This window comes from Zerene cesonia, unplaced genomic scaffold, assembly GCF_012273895.1.
Source record: "Zerene cesonia ecotype Mississippi unplaced genomic scaffold, Zerene_cesonia_1.1 Zces_u003, whole genome shotgun sequence".
In the NCBI taxonomy this organism is placed as follows: Eukaryota; Metazoa; Arthropoda; class Insecta; order Lepidoptera; family Pieridae; genus Zerene; species Zerene cesonia.
The window spans coordinates 2,203,223-2,221,947 of NW_024045133.1; the positions used below are offsets into that span (position 1 = coordinate 2,203,223).

Here is an 18,725-nt window from a genome sequence, read left to right on the forward strand (position 1 = left end):
TTTTATAATTAAGTGTAACAGTATTTATGGCCAGACTAAGTATATACAAGAATTGCTCGTTTAAAGGTATAAGATAAAACCTTCAACATATCCTCGCAAAGACTCGCCGTGACCACGCTCGCTGTCAAATATTCGAAGCATCGGTTTTATTCTACTCTATAGTATATTAATATTCACACTCAAACTCAAACATTTATTCATTCAACTAGACTTCTTATAGAAGCACTTTTGAATCGTCATAACACAGTTATAACATTTACCACCGGTTCGGAAGGCAGCTTCTACAGAGAAGAGCCGGCAAGAAACTCTGTAGTTGCGCTTTTATAATAATATCAATTTTACATTTTAATTCTACATAATATGTACATAACAATGATGCCAATGAACTGACCTGTGGTTCTTAAGCGACAACATTCTATGGATTGTCATCTTCCATATATTCATCAATGCTATAGAAGGCTCTCTGAACTAATACATTTTTAATATAGTTTTTGAATTTAGCACTACTAAACGATTTAATACTATGAGGAATTCTATTGTATAAGCTTATATCTTGTCTTATAAATTATTTTTTATAGATATCCCATTTTGAGGAAGGCTATAGTGCAATATATGTACTACGGGCGAAGCCGGGGCGGACCGCTAGTAATATATATGCATACGTATTCCTAAATCCTTCCGCATCTTTTAAATATTAAAATTTAATGGAGTTCTTACATGTATAAATCATTTGACATTCAAAATCTTTTGGTATTCACGTATTTGACATTTATTATTGAGAAAGAATCAAAAAGTATCATTGTAAAAAATAGTCCGGTTCCTGGGATATTTATCGTCAGAAATTTTTAATGGCAGTTCAGTTCAGTGGCAGGCCTAATTAAGTCACATAACTTTAAGTACCTAATAAGTGACCTTAATTGTTATATTTCTCTTTGTGTTTATGTCATAATAAACGAATTTTCTTTCTTTCTTTCTTTCTTACAACTACCTTTTGCCTTTCCGAAATTAACGCGTGCGAGTTAATTTCGGAGTGATTTTATAGATGTTATTACACATGAAAACCTTCCTCTTGAATCACTCTATCTATTAAAAAAACACATCAAAATTCGTTGAGTGGATATAAAGTTTTAAGCATACATAGGGACATAGGGACAGACAGAGAAAGCGACTATGTAGTGATAAGTGTTTTTTTAAGTAAATAAATATTACTTATAAAACAAGAAGTTTTGAATGATGCATTCAGGTTAACAAAGTTGTTTTAACCAGTTATGAGTTTTGAATAATAATATATCTCTTATATATAAAATTCTCGTGTCAATGTTAGTCTCTATACTCCTCCGAAACGGCTTGACCGATTCCTCTGAAATTTGGTTAGCATATTGGGTAGGTCTGAGAATCGGCTAACATCTATTTTTCATACCACTAAACGATAAGAGTAAGGCAGAACAGCGTTTGCCGGGTGCAGCGAGTAAGATATAAAAAATGGCTTGTTTCCGTCCTAGCTAGTACAAATAAATTACAAACAATAACTGATTAACTATTAGGTTACTAGATTAAATAAATACAATAAATATCGATGTATATTTACAAATTAGGACGCGGTAGTTGAAATTTTCCTATACATTGTTTATTCTATGATGTAAGGTTAATTTACTCACGATCTACGGTTATTATTGGAAATACAGGGTCACGGTCGACTGGGGCCCCTTGTCGTGGACAGTGGGGTCCCATTGTTGGGGCACCATTTGTATTTGTACGTAAAACTAAAGCATGTATTAAAAATTCAAATTGTCAGAACTAGAATATATTTAAATGGAACTATTATAAAATAGTTACTAGCTTTTGCCCGTGGCTTTGCACGCGTTAAATTCGGAGTAGTTTAATCGATGTTATTATACATATAAACCTTCCTCTTGAATCACTCTATGAAAAAAACCGCATCAAGATCGGTTGCGTAGTTTTAAAGATTTAGGCATATACAGGGACATAGGGACAGAGAAAGCGACTTTGTTTTATACTATGTAGTGATGATAAGTAAATAATAAGTAAATAAGCAGAATAGTATTTATAAATTAAAAACTTTTTAACGGATTTTAAACGCGATTTATTCATTATATTATTAACCCGACGTTTCGAATGCTTTACAGCGAGCGTGGTCACGGGGAGACTGCGTAAATCGCGTTTAAAATCCGTTAAAAAGTTTTTAATTTCAAAATGTATAATACTCGCGTAAAATCAAACACAAGAAAATACTAAGCAAAACAGTAGTTACATTTCCACTGATTAATTATTAATTAATATGTTTGTTTCAGTACTCCACGACCGCTATTCCGATATTGATGAGAGCGAACGCGCGAAAAGGCAGACAGACGCAGTTTACTTTCAGAATGATGATGGTGATTTTATGTAACTTTAGTACTTAATAAATTCTATCCTATTAATATTATAAATGCGAAAGTTTGTAAGGATGTGTGTGTGTTTGTTGCTCTTTCACGCAAAAACTACTGAACCGATTGCAATGAAATTTGGTACGTAGATAACTGGACAACTGGAATAACATATAGGCAACTTTTTATACCGATATTCCTACGGAGTACGGACTTACGCGGGTGAAACCGCGGGGCGCAGCTAGTACTTAATAAATGAAATGTTACTTTAATTGTTTCTTTTTAAAAACTAGCGGTTCGCCCCGGCTTCGTCCAGGGTACATATAAAGCCTATGTCGCTCAGCAATTTTGTCTACATTTCTCTACACTAATATTATAAAGAGGATGAATTTGTATTTTTGTTTGTTTGTTTGTTTGTAGTGGATAAACACAAAAACTACTGGACTATTTCAAAAATTATTTCGCTAATAGAAAGCTGCTTATCTGAGTGACATAACTATATATGTACCACGGGCGAAGCCGGGGCGGACAGATAGTAATTAAATATTTTTAATTTTAAACAGTAGACAATAATCATTTGATCACATATGCTACCGGATCATATATACTCTTAACCTTTATAAATTTATAACGGAATCGGTTCATCCATTCAATAGCTTTAGCAAAAAACAAACATCTTAACAAATTATCCCAATTCATATACCAAATAGTGATAAGATGTCATAGGAACTATTCTAGACACGATGACGTCATTTATAACCAGTATTTTAGAACATAAATCAGCACTAACATTATCCTTAATACCTAGCTAGGTTTCTGCGGTAAAAACTAATTACGATGTATATTTTTTAGAAACCGAACAACCTGCGACTTCACGGCCAAATGGTAAGAATCGAATCTCCTAAATAAGAAATATTTTAACCGACTTTGCAAAATGTAGTTCTCAAATACGAACTTTTGTAGTGTTTTTTTATCTGTTGCGTCTACCATAAAACATCGCAATCGCCTCGCTTAAATGTTCCAGGGGCGTTGTATGTAACTTTCTTTGGAATCAGCACCTTATTTCCTGGCGGTAGGGTTCAAAGTCTATTGTAGGTATTGCTCTTTAGAAAACTGCTTAAAACAATTTTTAAAAGAGAACGAGAGCCTAGTTGTAAATTGAACGTCATATTTGTAAATAATTATTTGATTTAGATACATCTTACTGTCAATAATCCTACTAATATTATAAATGCGAAAGTTTGTAAGGATGTGTGCGTGTTTGTTGCTCTTTCACGCAAAGACCACTGAACCGACTGCAATGAAATTTGGTACGTAAATAGCTGGATAACTGGAATAACATATAGGCAACTTTTTGTACCGATATTCCTACGGGATACGGTCGTACGCGGGTAAAACCGCGGGGCGCAGCTGGTTTTGTATGATATGATTACTTATTCTGTTACCCAATTGTGCCAAAAGGGGCAATGTTTTACGCGTATTTTCATAATATGTATTAGTATTTATTAAAAACAAAAAGAGAAGTTTATAGGACATATTTTTTCTAGAAAGTTCATGAAAAAAATAACTAATAAAATATGTTTTATATAATAACAATTAATATAATACAATAAATAATTTATCTATTTATTTATTTATTTATTTATTTATTTATTGATTAAAAATAAAACTTACAGCTATAATTACAGTTGTAGTAAAATGAAAAAAGAGAATAAGGCCAATTACAAGTTTTCACATGTATTATATTTTTGTTTTACGTTTCATTGTGCATTATAATTAAACGTCGTTTGAATTTATCCCGCAGATTCAATGCTTGAAAAAGTCATTATCATCAAATAATATTAAAGTCATCTATGTTATTAAATGTATAATAATTAATAATTTTATACAACAACAACTCTTACATTTTAGAGGATGAGTCTGGACGATTCTTCATACAATATAACAATGTGCCCATGGGAGCCGAGAGGGTGGGAAATAGGCTGTTCATTGCATTGCCTAGACGAAGATATGGTAACTTATTATTATAGTGAGGAATTCCTGCATAGAAAATTCTTTCAGTGCTAGATAGCCCATTAAGGAAGGCTTGATCCTGGTGCGTTCCTTAGGAGATCCCAGGATCCCTGCTTTTGTTCTTTGAGTTTGGCCGCCGAGGAGGTTTTAGTGGGTAGAAATCCCACATGTTCTACTTTTCCCCCAAAACTAGAGCATCTTTGGAAGATTTCCTCCTCGTTAAAAAAAAAAAAAAAAAAAAGGAAGGCTTCAGGCTATATAAGCAGATACCACGGGCGAAGCCGGGCAGACTGATAGTTATGAATGTTGTCATCATCATCAGCCCTTCTATGTTCCCACTGCTGGGACACAGGCCTCCTTTCGTTCAGGCCATAATCCACCACGCTGGCCAAGTGCGGGTTGGCAGATGTCACACGTCGTCGAACTTTTGATTCTTGGACATGCCGGTTTCCTCACGATGTTTTCCTTGACCATTTTAAGCAGTGGTGATGTTATCCACATGTATAGCCTAAAGCCTTCCTTAATAGGCTACCTAACACTGAAAGAATTTTGCAAATCGCACCAGTAGTTTATGATATAAGCGCATTCAACCAAACAAAAAAAATAATAAAAATAAAAAATAATTTATTTCGCTGCCAATTTTACAAAATATGGAGTAGTAGGGACCTCCTAGTAATTTTAAGAAAAAACCTGTGTCAGGAGGACCCGCTCTTCCTTAACTTTAATATTTTAACTAAGTATATGACTGCTATTCTTTGTAATACTACTATCCTACTAATATTATAAATGCGAAAGTTTGTAAGGATGTGTGTGTGTTTGTTGCTCTTTCACGCAAAAACTATTGAACCGAATGCAATAAAATTTGTTACGTAGACAGCTGGACAACTGGAATAACATATAGGCAACTTTTTATCCCGATATTCCTAAGGAATACGGACTTACGCGGGTGAAACCGCCGGGCGCAGCTAGTATTAGTATAGATTTGAAGCTTTTTATAAATATTTCAGGTATACCAGCAACTCTAAACTACATAGATCTAGAAATGCAAAAGGAACGATCGCCGTCACTTAAGCCCTATCCAGACGTGTTTCGAGCTAGATCTCTAGTGTCAGTCTATAGGACTAGAGCTGACAGTTGCGGCAGACTGTGGATGGTGGACACAGGACTTCTCGAGTTGCCAGGTACAAATATATCATGTGTGCATTTTTAATCTGTGTACATTCGAAATACGCGGGAAAATTTACATAAAATAAATGTTTTTTTTTACTAATTTATTAAGAAAATTTATACTACTTGTATTAAGCGTACTCTCTAGTATCCATGACTGGTTTGTCCATAGAATGTAATGTACAAGGAGTGATTAAATATACACTTATTTACAATAATTATAAATCCTACTAATATTATAAATGCGAAAGTTTGTAAGGATGTGTGTGCGTTTGTTGCTCTTTCACGCAAATACTACTGAACCGATTGCAATGAAATTTGATACGTAGATAGCTGGGCAACTGGAATAACATAAAGGCTACTTTTTATCCCGAAATTCTTATGGGATACGGATTTACGCGGGTGAAACCGCGGGGCGCAGCTAGTATAATATGTTTTTAAGTTTGTAACCGACTCCTTTAGACCCGATTTTGTTTTTCAACGGCCAGATTTAATTCAAACTTTGCACACTTATCAAGGGTCGATGACAATAAAAAATTTGATGAGTTTATCATATCACCAAGATTAAATAATTTCCTTATGTGTAATAATTTCATTATATACTCTGCGTAAAAAAAGTGAGAAATTTATTTTATATATTTAACTTAAGATAATAGACATTTAAGCGTGTTTTTTTAGTATTTTAAACTATATTTATTATTATTATAAGAGTATGCCAAGAGCTAAAAGAAACCTACTAAGTTTAAAAAAAATATATAAAAAAAGATAACGAAGAAACATTGTAAATTGTCTGACGCTAAACTCTGCCTATACGTCTATTAGGCGGAGTTTTGTAATGAGCTTATACAATAGAATTTGACCATTACTCCAAGGTAATAAGGTGTCGATTCGAATGAATGTATGATACAAGGACACTCGGATTTTTTCGGACATTTAATAGGTGCCTGATTTAAAATGGCTAAAATTCATGTTTTTCAGTAAACCGCCGCCAATTACTGACTCCGGGTATAGTAATTTACGATTTGAATACAGACCAACAAATACTCAGATATTCGTTGAAGGAATCAGATCTGCCCTCTGCTAGCACGCCGACGGGTAACTTATATCTCTTATTATTTTATTTATATTATTTATTATTTCCTTTTTTATGTCATAGTCGGCAATGGAGCTGGCGGGTCGCCTGATGGTAAGCGCTACCACCGCCCGTGAACATTTGGAGAGGCGTAAGGTCCATTACAGACTTTATTCTACAAAAAGATTGCCGACTTAAAATAGGAAGGGATAGAAGGAAGGAAAGGAGCCACGATAGAACAAACGAAAGGACTGGGATGAGGGAGGAATAGGGCTCCGCCCCCACCCCCACCCTCAGTGCACGAAACACACATACTACTATTTTACGCCGGTCTCTTGTGCAAGTGCAGTACTTCTCCGGTGCGAGCTGGCACAATACGTACCGACGCCAGTTCGAATCCCCCAAAAAATTTTTATTTATCTTTTTTTTTACCGCCTCCTTGGTACAGTGGTTAACGCGTGAGCGTAGAACCGAGGGCTCCTGGGTTCAATTCCCGGTGGGGACGCACAAAAAAAATGTCTCGGTCTGGCAGGACAGAAGGATGATCACCTAATTGTCCATAAAGAAAATCGATCAGTGAAACAGATGTATATCGTCTGCATACCCCACTGGGGGACACGGGACTTCTCTTTATCTTTTTTTTGAGGTTTCTCAAATTTTTCATATTGTTTTATAATCTATTGGCTAGTTAATAAATATGTATAAAAGAAAATATGTTAAAACAATTATGTATTTGCTGAGATATAGTATCGTGTCAATTCTGAAAAGGACGCCACTTCCATAATGCTGCAACTATAGTGCTTTTTAATAATTTTCTTCACTTTCCATTTATTTATTTTTTTGAATAATATTTCAGTGTACGCTTTGCAAGTCGCCCTTAAGAATTAAATAAATAAAAAAATAAATATTTTGTATTTTCTTGTGTTTGATTTTACGCGAGTATTATACACTTAGAAATGAAAAACTTTTTAACGTATTTTAAAGCGCTCGCTGTAAAGTGTTCGAAACGTCGGGTTAATAATATAATGAATAAATCGCGTTTAAAATCCGTTAAAAAGTTTTTAATTTCTAAATAAATATTTTCCAGGTCTCGCCTCAATAACCGTGGACATATCTGACAACTGCGATGACGCATATGCTTATATCCCCGACCTGACCACATACGGCATCATCGTGTATTCACTGAGAGATAACGACAGCTGGCGACTGCAGCATAATTATTTTAGCTACAACCCGGTAGCTGGGAATTTGAGAATAGCAGGTATTTTGTATCACACTAATGTTATATTAAATCCTACTATCCTACTAATATTATAAATGCGAAAGTTTGTAAGGATGTGTGTGTGTGTTTGTTGCTCTTTCACGCAAAAACTACAAAACTAATTGCAATGAAATTTGGTACGTAGATAGCTGGAAAACTGGAATAACATATAGGCAACTTTTTACCCCAATATTCCTACAGGATTCGGACTTGCGCGGGTGAAACCGCGGGGCGCAGCTAGTATTAATATAATTTAAATATTAGATTTTGCCCGTGGCTTCGTTCACGTGGTCAAACAAAACTAACAGTTGCCATGTCACAATTTTAACATAGCGCCATCTATTGGTATTTATAAATATCGGAGTGATTCAAATACGCATCATAATTCACAATGGATGACAAAAAATTGTCTCTCTAGTATATATATATATATATATATAATATAATAGTCTCTCTAGTATAATAGTTCTCTCTAGTCTCCAAACAGCCAAACAGAATAACATAACATAAAAAAGCTCACAAACAAACAGACTTTCACATTTGTTTATTGTATAAAAAGAAACAAAAAAGTAACAAAAAAGTAAATACAAAGCCATTACATATTTAAAAAATTGACCAAACAAACGGCGACCTTATTGCACACAGTAATCTCTGCCAAGCAACCTGGTAGAAAGGTATATTATGTAAGATGTTTATAACATTATTGAGGACTACACGCCCGTCCCGGCTCCGTTAGGATTGCAAGAACTTGTTTTATCCCAAGGGAGCATTTAATCGGCATAAAAAGTATCCTATCACCCAAGCCAGCTCATACCCTGTCTGTATACCAAATTTCGTCAAAATCCGTTCGGTAGTTTCAGCGTGATTGACGGGCAAACATCCAAACAAACAAACCTTTACATTTATAACGTTAGTGTGATTATATATATGATAATTATCCAACTCTTACACTTATTTTTTATTGTAACTGAAGTGTATTAAAAAGACAAGAATTCGAGATACAATTGCGTTCAATTTTCCATACTTTCCAGGTGAATACTTCCAGTGGAGTGATGGTATATTCAGTATAACTCTCTCCCACCCCACGCATAGTACTTGCAGGGAAGCCTATTTCCACCCCCTAATTAGTACACAAGAGTTCTCAGTGTCCACTTGCGTTCTGAAAAATAGAACGGCTAGCAGCGATAGATACTTCTTTGACAAATTCTCGGTGAGTCATCATCATCATCTTCACCATCAGCCTTCGTCTTTTATTCTATTACATTTATTTCTTTTTCATATTAGCTAACACTTTTTTATTTTTATTTAACAGCCATTAACGAAATCGATCGAATCAACTTCAAAAAAAGAACTACATATTTCCTTTTTCTCTTTTCCTCTCATTTCGATTGTGTGTGTTTTTTTTTATATTTTTTATCTCATACCTCATTTAAATTTTACTATAGTTCTGTCAATTTTAAGGTGATAAAGATAATTAATTTATTACAATAAGTAATAAATTAATTATCTGTTTATTCTCTTCATAAATGCCATTCAGTTTGTTAATATTGTTAGTAGATTTAAAAACAAAAGCAGTTTTTTTTCTTTATACAGCCAGTTACAATTCTTTTTTTTTCATTTCAGTGTTGCCAGTTGCAAAACTTTTTTTTTTTTAATTTTTTATATTTCCAGTTCTTAGGCGATCGAGGAGAGAACAGTCAGTCGACTATGCACGACTTCCATAACAGAACTGGTGTTGTATTCTTCTCCGATATCGGCAGGAACGCAATATCCTGCTGGAATACAGCGAAATCTCTTTCACCAGCCGCTGTGAACGTTTTGGCACAAGATGATGAATTGCTGAGTTATCCTGCTGGTGAGATAATCCTTCTCATGAATGTGAGAGTTGGGCACGTTTCGGCACGGATTGGGCCAGCTCGCAGCGATTAACTACCACACCGACAGAAGAGTGGCGTGAATGGTAGCATGCTACTGAGTTGCGTGCAACCGGAGGTTGTTATCCTTTTCCTCACCCTTCCTAATCCATTCCTTAACATTCGTCAATCCTTGCCCTATTCCTTACTCCTTTAAGCGAGTTACGCATTTGCAGAGGCACCACCTCTGCGAATGTATAAATAATTGGAAACCCTTGTTACCTTTTCACATTATGAAATCCTGTAGGAAATTTGAAAAAAATGTGAAAAAAGGGTTTTATTTATTTCCGACAAAAGTAATCCGGAAAAAGTAAAAAAAAGAAATCAACTTTATCGGTGAAAACTGTTTATTTTTTTTTTAATCTGTGTAACTTAATATCGATAAAACAACCCCAATATAACAATTCATACTAGTTTTTAAATTTTGAAAATGCTATGATATTGCAATGATTAAGGCTATAAAAATCCTGCTTCCTATATCTTACAAATGTTATAAATTTGAAAGTTTGTGAGGATGTGTGTGTTTGTTGCTCTTTCACGCAAACACTACTGAACCGATTGCAACGAAATTTGGTATGCAGACAGCTGGACAACTGGAATAACATATAGGCAACTTTTTATCCCGACATTCCTACATGATACGGACTTACGCGGGTGAAACCGCGGGGCGCAGCTAGTATTAAATAATAACAGCCTAACATTAAATGCGTAAATCAAAGTTTATTCCTACCCGTAAGAAAATAACAACTATTGAAATAAAATATTTTAAACTAAGACTGTCTATTTTATGGCAGACCTTCATGTCACTGGCGATGAAGTATGGGTGATAGCCAACAGACTACCCCGTTTCGGCTATTCCAGATTGAATACTGATGAATATAACTTCTTTATTTATAAGTGAGTATTTAATTTTATTCCCATTTTTTAATCTGTATTATCCATATTAAATGTCATAAAGGTGGTATTTTACCATTACATTCCGTAAATATTTATTTTCCCGCATTTTTTTACATATTTACATATTTTTATATTTACGCATTTATTTACATATTTTTTGATTGAGATATACACAAAATTACGTATCTCTTACATTTCTTCTTTTCCCCGTTCATGGTAACATTTTCCAGTTATGCAATTGAATTTAAATAGCTAAATACATCTATTTATCTATGTAAGTCTATTTTTATTTTTATTGATTTATTTATTCACACCAAATAGAACTATGGCAGGATATTATTCTATTTCGACAGAGTTCTTTTATAAAAAGGGAAAACAGACTAAAAACTACTTCATACAAAAGAAACGAAACTTCGCTTATCATAGCTTATTTATAACAAAAACAAAGAACATATAAGAGTACCTTTGAAAACTCACTCAAAGTACAAGGAAACACATATATTTTATTGTTTAATTCATAAATGGTACGGAGCGTACAAATCAAAGGGGTTATGGCTGATAGATTTGTACTCACTACTCGAACATATAGCAATTTTTTGCCCCTTAATACATCCAATAAGTATTCCACCAGCTTAAAATCGCGACATACTTTAAATTCATAGTACCGCACATACCTCATTATAAGTTTATTTATTTTGACTGCCGTCTATAAGTATATTTAACAGAATTTTTTCCAATTACCTCAATTTTTGCTCACCCTCCTCTTCAAAATGTCTCTCTTTTTATTTTATATGGTAGTCTGGAAGAGATCGCTACCTAGCGATAAGGCCGCCATTTGTGCATAATGTCTCTTTTGTTTTTGCTTCATCTATGTCTTTTTTTTGTTGTAAATGTTTGTGTGCAATAAAGTTTAAAATAAATAAATAAATACCCCACCACACCCAGTACAAACAACGTAGGATACACAAGAGGATATAAGAGATATACTCCATAAAGCTTCATGTACAGGAGTCGCATGAGTTTATATTGAACTCTTTCCAACATTAGCTGTGTATTTTGCTTAGTGTGGTGCCCATATGACTCTAGTCTGAGTACAAGACAAGTACATACAAGTTGTACAAATAATGTTTGCACTAGCTGTGACCCGCGGTTGAAACCGCGTAAGCGTGCTGCGTAACCGTATCCCGTAGGAATATCGGTATAAAAAGTACCTATGTGTTATTTCAGTTGTCCAGCTATCTACGAAGCAAAATAGTATTATTATTCACCAATAGATGTCAGGAAAAAAAAACACGAATAAAACACGAATATGACATTTTCTAAAAAAAATTCCTAGCTAGATCGATTTATCGCCCTCGAAAACCCCTATATACTAAATTTCATGAAAATCGTTGGAGCCGATTCCGAGATTCCAATTATATCTAATATATAAAATTCTCGTGTCACAGTTTTCGTTGCCATACTCCTCCGAAACGGCTTGACCGATTTTGATGAATTTTTTTGTGCTTATCCGGTATCTATGAGAATCGGCCAACATCTATTTTTCATACCACTAAACGATAAGAGTAAGGCAGAACAGCGTTTGCCGGGTACTGCTAGTATATATATATATATACAAGAATTGCTCGTTTAAATGTATAATAATAAGGTTAACGTTATTTTGTTTCAGGGGCCACGTACAAAGATTAATTTACGGTACAGGGTGTGCCGTCTATTAAAAGTAAAGTATAAATATTAATTTTTTTTTTTATTTTTAGTTTTATAGCATTGAAATGCTTTTATGAGAAATTTTTTGAAAGAATAGAAAAAATTCGATCACGAGGCGGAATTCGAACCTGCGTTTCTTGCCTAACCGTAGCAACGCCTATCCTCTCGGCCACCCGTGATTTTTTTTTTTCTGGCAATTTTTACACGATCAACAGTTCTATGTGGTACTGTTTTTGATTTGATTACCTGATTTAAATTTAGGACTATATTTATTTGACAATAACACAACAGCATATACATTTAGTTTTGTGTAGCATTATACAACATGAATTTAATAAATTTGAATAAATAATTGCAATTCTATTTTTGTCTTTTACTTATATATAATAATATAATGCCCCTGAGATTCTATTTAACCTTTTGAAGATTTTTCATAACATAATATATTTCTTACATTTTAACTTACAGAAAAGTCCAATGGAATATATTCAGAATCTGTGAAATCTGCTCTATGTAACATTTACAATTTATTGCAATACTAGCTGCGACTCGCGGTTTCATTCGCGTGAGTCTGTATCTCGTAGGAATAACGGGATAAAAAGTTGCCTACATGTCATTCCAGTTGTCCATCTGTCTATGTAACAAATTTCATTGAAATCGGTTCAGTAGTTTTGCGTGAGAGTAAGAAACATACTTACACCTACACACACACCCATCCTCACAAATTTTAGCGTTTATAATATCAGTAGGATAATACATATAATTAAACTAATATAATAAACAGAAAGTATGTTTGGTCTTTATTTCACGTCGCAAGGATAGTGTGATATGATTTTTGTATATAAATAGAGAGGCTAAAACAGTGAAATGGGCTTTATACCGCGATTAAACATTTTCCATAGGAATTTACTTTAACCGCGAGGACGACTTATAACATTTAAGCTAACGAACGAAGCATTGGTGCTTTTGTTTGTATGTTTGTAATCTTTCACACAAAAACTACTGAACCGCTTGCAAAACTCCATCTTTACTGTCTCACACAGGCTATATATATCACAGACGAACAACCACTTAATTCATGAAACAGATGTTAAAATGAAATATTTAATCAAGCATCAGTGAAGGAATGTACGGTGTGACACTGCCTCGTAAGAGCTAGTGCTTTCAGCCGCCTGTGTGGATCCGCAGCCCAGTCGTAGTCGCTGGTTCGTGACGTCACCAGTTTTGAAATAACCCAGCGCATCAGTTCCATTTTGTCGACTAACGTTTGGAGTTTTCTGGAAAATAAATGTGTGTTCATTAAAATTAGGTGTTGCATACTTTTTAATTTTTAGTTACATAGCAATGAAATCCTACTACTATTATAAAGGCGAAAGTTTGTATGGATGTATGGATGTTTGTTACTCTTTCACGTAAAAACTACTGAACCGATTGCAATGAAATTTGGTACGTAGATAGCTGGACATCTGGAATAACATATAGGCAACTTTTTGTCCCGATATTCCAACGGGATACTGACTTACGCGGGTGAAACCGCGGGGCGCAGCTAGTGCTTTATAAATGAGGATAGATGGCGTGGGGTGCCCCTTAGGCACATGAAACCGAAAGAGTAGAAGAGATTCGATCACTGTGGCGGGATCACGGGTGGCCGAGAGGCTAGGCGTTGCTACGGTATGGCAAGAAACGCGGGTTCAAATCCCGCCTCGTGAACAAATTTCTTCTATTCTTTCAAAATTTCTCAGTTGCATACTTGTTGTATGGACTCATTTATGATTATTAAGTCGGTCTGTATTAGCGGCTTGTCTAAGGCACTCGGCGTGTATTATTTTATCATCATATCATTATATCAGTATCAACCAAAAGTGTATGTATTATCAGCCCATACACATGTAAAATAATTTGGAGACTTATTAATATGAAGTTTTAAGTGTGGGTGTCGAGCACGCTTCGGCACGAATTGGGCCAACTCGCACTGCAGTAACTGGTAACATACCCTCACAGAAAACCAGCGAAATAGTGGCACGTAAATGTGTTTCGTTTGGTGTGTGGGGGATTCAGAGGCAAACGGGCCTTTTCCTCACCCCTCCCCGTCCATTCCTTCTCACCCGTCGTCAATCCTTCCCTTATATCTTTACCCCTTAAAAGCGGGCAGAGACCTATTCGAATGTTCATGGGAGGCGGTGATCACTTGCCATCAGTTTATGGCATAACCAAATCACCACTATTATCCGAATGTGCCCATTGGAAAAGTTTTTATCCTTTTTTGCAACATTTCACATTGCTGCCATGTTACTACTGGTCATAACTTTTAACATTATATCCTATAGTCTTCCGTCTTCCACAAAAAAGAACAAAACAACTTTTCAACCCTAACTGAGAAATGCTTGTTCAAGCTTGCGGCATATTACTGTATAATAAATATAATATTATGAACATGTGGATGTAATAAAAACAAACTACAAATATTATGTTATATCCATGTTGGAGAATTTCAAAGACAACTCAGTGTGAACATCTATATTATGTACTAGCTGCGCCCCGCGGTTTCACCCGCTTAAGTCCGTATCTCGTAGGAATATCGGGATAAAAAGTTGCCTATATGTTATTCCAGTTGTCCAGCTGTATACGTACCAAATTTCATTGCAATCGGTTCAGTCGTTTTTGCGTGAAAGAGCAATAAACACACACACATCCTTACAAACTTTCGCATTTATAATATTATTAGGATAGTAGGAAGGATTAGTAGGACTAAGACTGTCTGTTTTGTGGCAGACCTCCATGTTACTGGCGATGAAGTATGGGTGATAGCCAACAGACTACCCCTAGGATAGTAGGATTATTTTTCTCATCTGTCGAGTGAAATCAAAAATATTTTATCAAAATATGTGTCAAAAGTTGTAAGAACATGACCAAGAACTTCATCAGGATGGAGCTGAAAGTGATAAATTCATTAATCAAAATGGTCACAAAACCACACTCACGAGGCAAGAGGCCCAGTCGCTCTTTCCTCACTCCTCGGAACATTCTGGTTGTCCTTTAAATCACCGAACACTCTGTCCCACTCTTCTCTAGCTTCCAATAGTTGCATCTCTCTCTCTTTCAATATCCCATCTAAATGTAATAGGGTCCTCTCTTTCTGGCTGTATTCTGTTACCTGGGCTATGAGTTTCCTGTAACATCCACATTAATATTTAGCTTCCTCGCAGTTGAATGAATTTCGCTGTTTTTAATGAATGCTTTATAATCAAAATTAAGGGATGTGGTCCGGCCATATCGGAGTTAATTATAGGTGTTCTCTATTTACAGCATCACAAGTGAATGTCTAGATCAGTGATTCTCAGTCTTTTATTGTTACAGCATATATTTAACAATTTCAAAATTTTGCAGCACACAAAGAAAAATATAAAAATTATTTACTTACTACAATACATTGCATAAATAGTTCATGACAAAGGAAATATTTATATGAAATAAACTATTATACGAAATAAACTAATATATATATACTACAATAATAACTACACATTTATTAAGGGATTAATTAAAATCTGATTTCTCTATTTGTTGTGGAATATTCACAAATTTCAATAGTAAAATCCGTTAGAACAGAAGAAATTTAAACAAATAATGAAAGAGATATTTTATCTTGTGTGGCTGTGAAAACAAACTCACAATAATTAACTAACACAGGTCAGGGGACTTTATTATTCTATTGATTGTATTTAATTGCTTAGGTCACCCATGGGTCACTAAGCTATAGTCAGTGGTTGTCACATTAAAAGTAAAAATCTTGCTTCCAACATGTTATCTCCTTTGTAGAGGCCATCATAGTGGCTATTGGCATGCCAAATTTCAGCCCAATTGGTCTAGTAGTTTAGACTGTGCATTGATATATCATTCAGTCAGTTACCTTTGCTTTTTATATATTAGAGATAATATTGATGAGGTAGACTATCAGTTGAAACCAAGTTATGTTAATTTGAGAGTTTTAATACAATAAATAAAAGCTATATTTATTTATAAGTCTGTAATAAGACAAAACAGCCAATCACACTATATCACACTTATATTAGAAATGTGAATGTTTGTTTGTTTGGATGTTTGTCCATCAATTGTGTGGACACAACTAAATGGATTTTGATGAAATTTGGTATAGTAACAGGGTATGATGATTAAAGGCTCCCTTGGAGTAAAACAGGTATCTTGATATTCAGGCAGAGCCAGCGTCATGTAGTGTATAATATATACATACTCTTTTCTTTCCAGCAACTCCGGGTCTAAGCTTCTATCAGGAGCAGTGACTAGGGTTTTAACTGAATGTGTTTGCATTAAAGTCTTTACAATTTGCTGTTCAATAAGTTTCCATGTTATTGTCTCTGTATAGTCGTTAATAGTTGTGATTTCATCTTTGCTTGTCTCCTTTATTTGCGGTGTTGCTGATATAAGAAAAAAAAAGCGCATTTGATGAGAAATTTCTAAGTCAGTTACTTATTATGTATAAATTGGAGTTGAGTATATTATTATTTACATAAAATATATAAAATATATAATTATGAAGGTATATACTAACACATTTTTAATCCTTTCATACAAATGAAGATCATAAAAATTTTTAATTCCGCTATTCTCCAATGCTTATATAAATTCTTTATTGAACAAACTATACTTTATCTGATATTACTAAACGTAGTACTTACCTGATATTGTTTTGGCCTGTAACAATCGTAGTTTTGATGTGATTAATGAAATATCTCGTATTTTCTTAGCGACAACATTTTCGAAACTTTCATCAACTTTAGCGCAAAATAGATTTGAAGAGTGAAGTTTCAATTCATTTTCAAACTGTTTACTTATATCACGTAAAGCTTTAAAACCAGACATGGTAATAGCTCAACTTGCTTTTCAATATTTATTTTGAAATCGACATTAATTTGATTATTGACGGTTGCAATTTAATTTAAACTATGTACAGATAAAAATATACATGCACGACACAGATAAGTGTAATGATTTAGTAGGCATATGGCAACTCTTGCTGCTGTATAGATAAAAAAACGATCTAGCCCACCAATCCCTTGTATCCAGACCTGCTTAATTAAATTTAAAAAGTTAAAGATGTCGATGTAACATATAAAAAAAACACAACAAGAATCAAAATACAGCTGTTTATTATCCATACATAATTGCGCAAAATTAAATATTATCCCCGTACAGTGAGAGTTACAGTGCGAATTCCTAATAAATAGTGTTTATATTACGTGTTCTAATATCTACCGTTATACTATAAAATGCCCGAAGTGGAGGAGAGCTCATATTATTTATACAGCTTTCCAACAGAAGTTTTACTACGAATATTCAGCTATTTATCTCCAAAACAGCTATCCACATGCAGACAAGTCTGCTTGCGCTGGAAGCAGATAATTGATAATTTATCACGGCTCGATAAATTATGGCGAAAATACTGTGAACATGATTTTCCATCGATTTACAAAATTGCCCGGTTTAAAGCGAAACCGGGTTTGCAGTGGTATAATATCTACAGATCTTTAACGTTATGGTCAAGATTGCAGTACGCTAGAGAGATGAGGGACGAGTTTGCATCAGCGTCGTGCGTGCGAGAAGAAATCCAAGATTTCCAAGTGCTTTCAGATGGTTTAATCGGCGTACACACGAGGAGCGGCATCTTCTACTACGATATAGACACATTAGAGCGCGCGAAACGCGGACCTATATCAGGAAACTATCTCAGGTACACGGAGAATAACGATTCTCTCATCTTCATGAGCGCCGACTTCCATCTATTCATAGTGCGCAAGTTAATCACGAATCCAAGACACGAAGCTAACGCCACGTTTGATAGTGTTAAAATGTTCATAGTTCACGACAGAAATGTGTATTTTATAACGCTGAGTGACGAAATTCATCTATGTAATTTGAACGATAGCAATTTGAAAAGTGTATATTTGAATACGTTTAGAAACGGTGTTATGTCGCTAGGTTTTAGTGATCATTTGAACGTATTGACCTACGAACGCGATATATATTCGGTTATCGGTAAAGACTTAGTTTTTAGATGCAACGTTGAGTCCGTATCAAATCTACTGCATGAATTCCGCAAGTATAATTTATTGGAACAGTTGGACTGGCGAGTTTATTTCCAGTGGATGTTTTTCATGAATCATACGTTACCCCAAGGGCCTCTAAGAGAAATTTTGATTATTCGAACATATGGTGAGGTGGTTTTTGTCGGTACAACCTGGGGCGTGCTAAGAATCTATTATAAACCATACGTAAATGATGAATTTGAT

General features: G+C 34.6%; 2 protein-coding genes across 2 annotated transcripts in view; one reads left to right on the forward strand and one right to left on the reverse strand.

The window, feature by feature from the left end:
* LOC119838530 (L-dopachrome tautomerase yellow-f2-like) overlaps nucleotides 1-12,463 on the forward strand; it is a 16,839-nt gene extending 4,376 nt beyond the window's left edge. The window contains exons 2-11 of the mRNA XM_038364504.1: nucleotides 2,313-2,396; nucleotides 3,240-3,272; nucleotides 4,299-4,400; nucleotides 5,408-5,581; nucleotides 6,546-6,662; nucleotides 7,727-7,900; nucleotides 8,932-9,110; nucleotides 9,572-9,755; nucleotides 10,608-10,710; nucleotides 12,380-12,463. Of these exons, the coding sequence (XP_038220432.1) occupies nucleotides 2,313-2,396; nucleotides 3,240-3,272; nucleotides 4,299-4,400; nucleotides 5,408-5,581; nucleotides 6,546-6,662; nucleotides 7,727-7,900; nucleotides 8,932-9,110; nucleotides 9,572-9,755; nucleotides 10,608-10,710; nucleotides 12,380-12,428 (1,199 nt within the window). The 3' untranslated portion in view covers nucleotides 12,429-12,463. The remainder of the gene's footprint in view (nucleotides 1-2,312; nucleotides 2,397-3,239; nucleotides 3,273-4,298; nucleotides 4,401-5,407; nucleotides 5,582-6,545; nucleotides 6,663-7,726; nucleotides 7,901-8,931; nucleotides 9,111-9,571; nucleotides 9,756-10,607; nucleotides 10,711-12,379) is intronic.
* Nucleotides 12,464-12,596: 133 nt separating this feature from the next.
* Nucleotides 12,597-17,375, reverse strand: LOC119838531. Its single transcript, XM_038364505.1, has 5 exons — nucleotides 17,115-17,375; nucleotides 16,670-16,853; nucleotides 15,404-15,587; nucleotides 14,184-14,189; nucleotides 12,597-13,694 (listed from the first exon to the last, which is right to left on the reverse strand). Exons 1-5 carry the CDS (start codon nucleotides 17,296-17,298, stop codon nucleotides 13,533-13,535), a joined length of 720 nt encoding a protein of 239 aa, XP_038220433.1. The 5' UTR covers nucleotides 17,299-17,375; the 3' UTR covers nucleotides 12,597-13,532.
* Nucleotides 17,376-18,725: the final 1,350 nt, after the last annotated feature.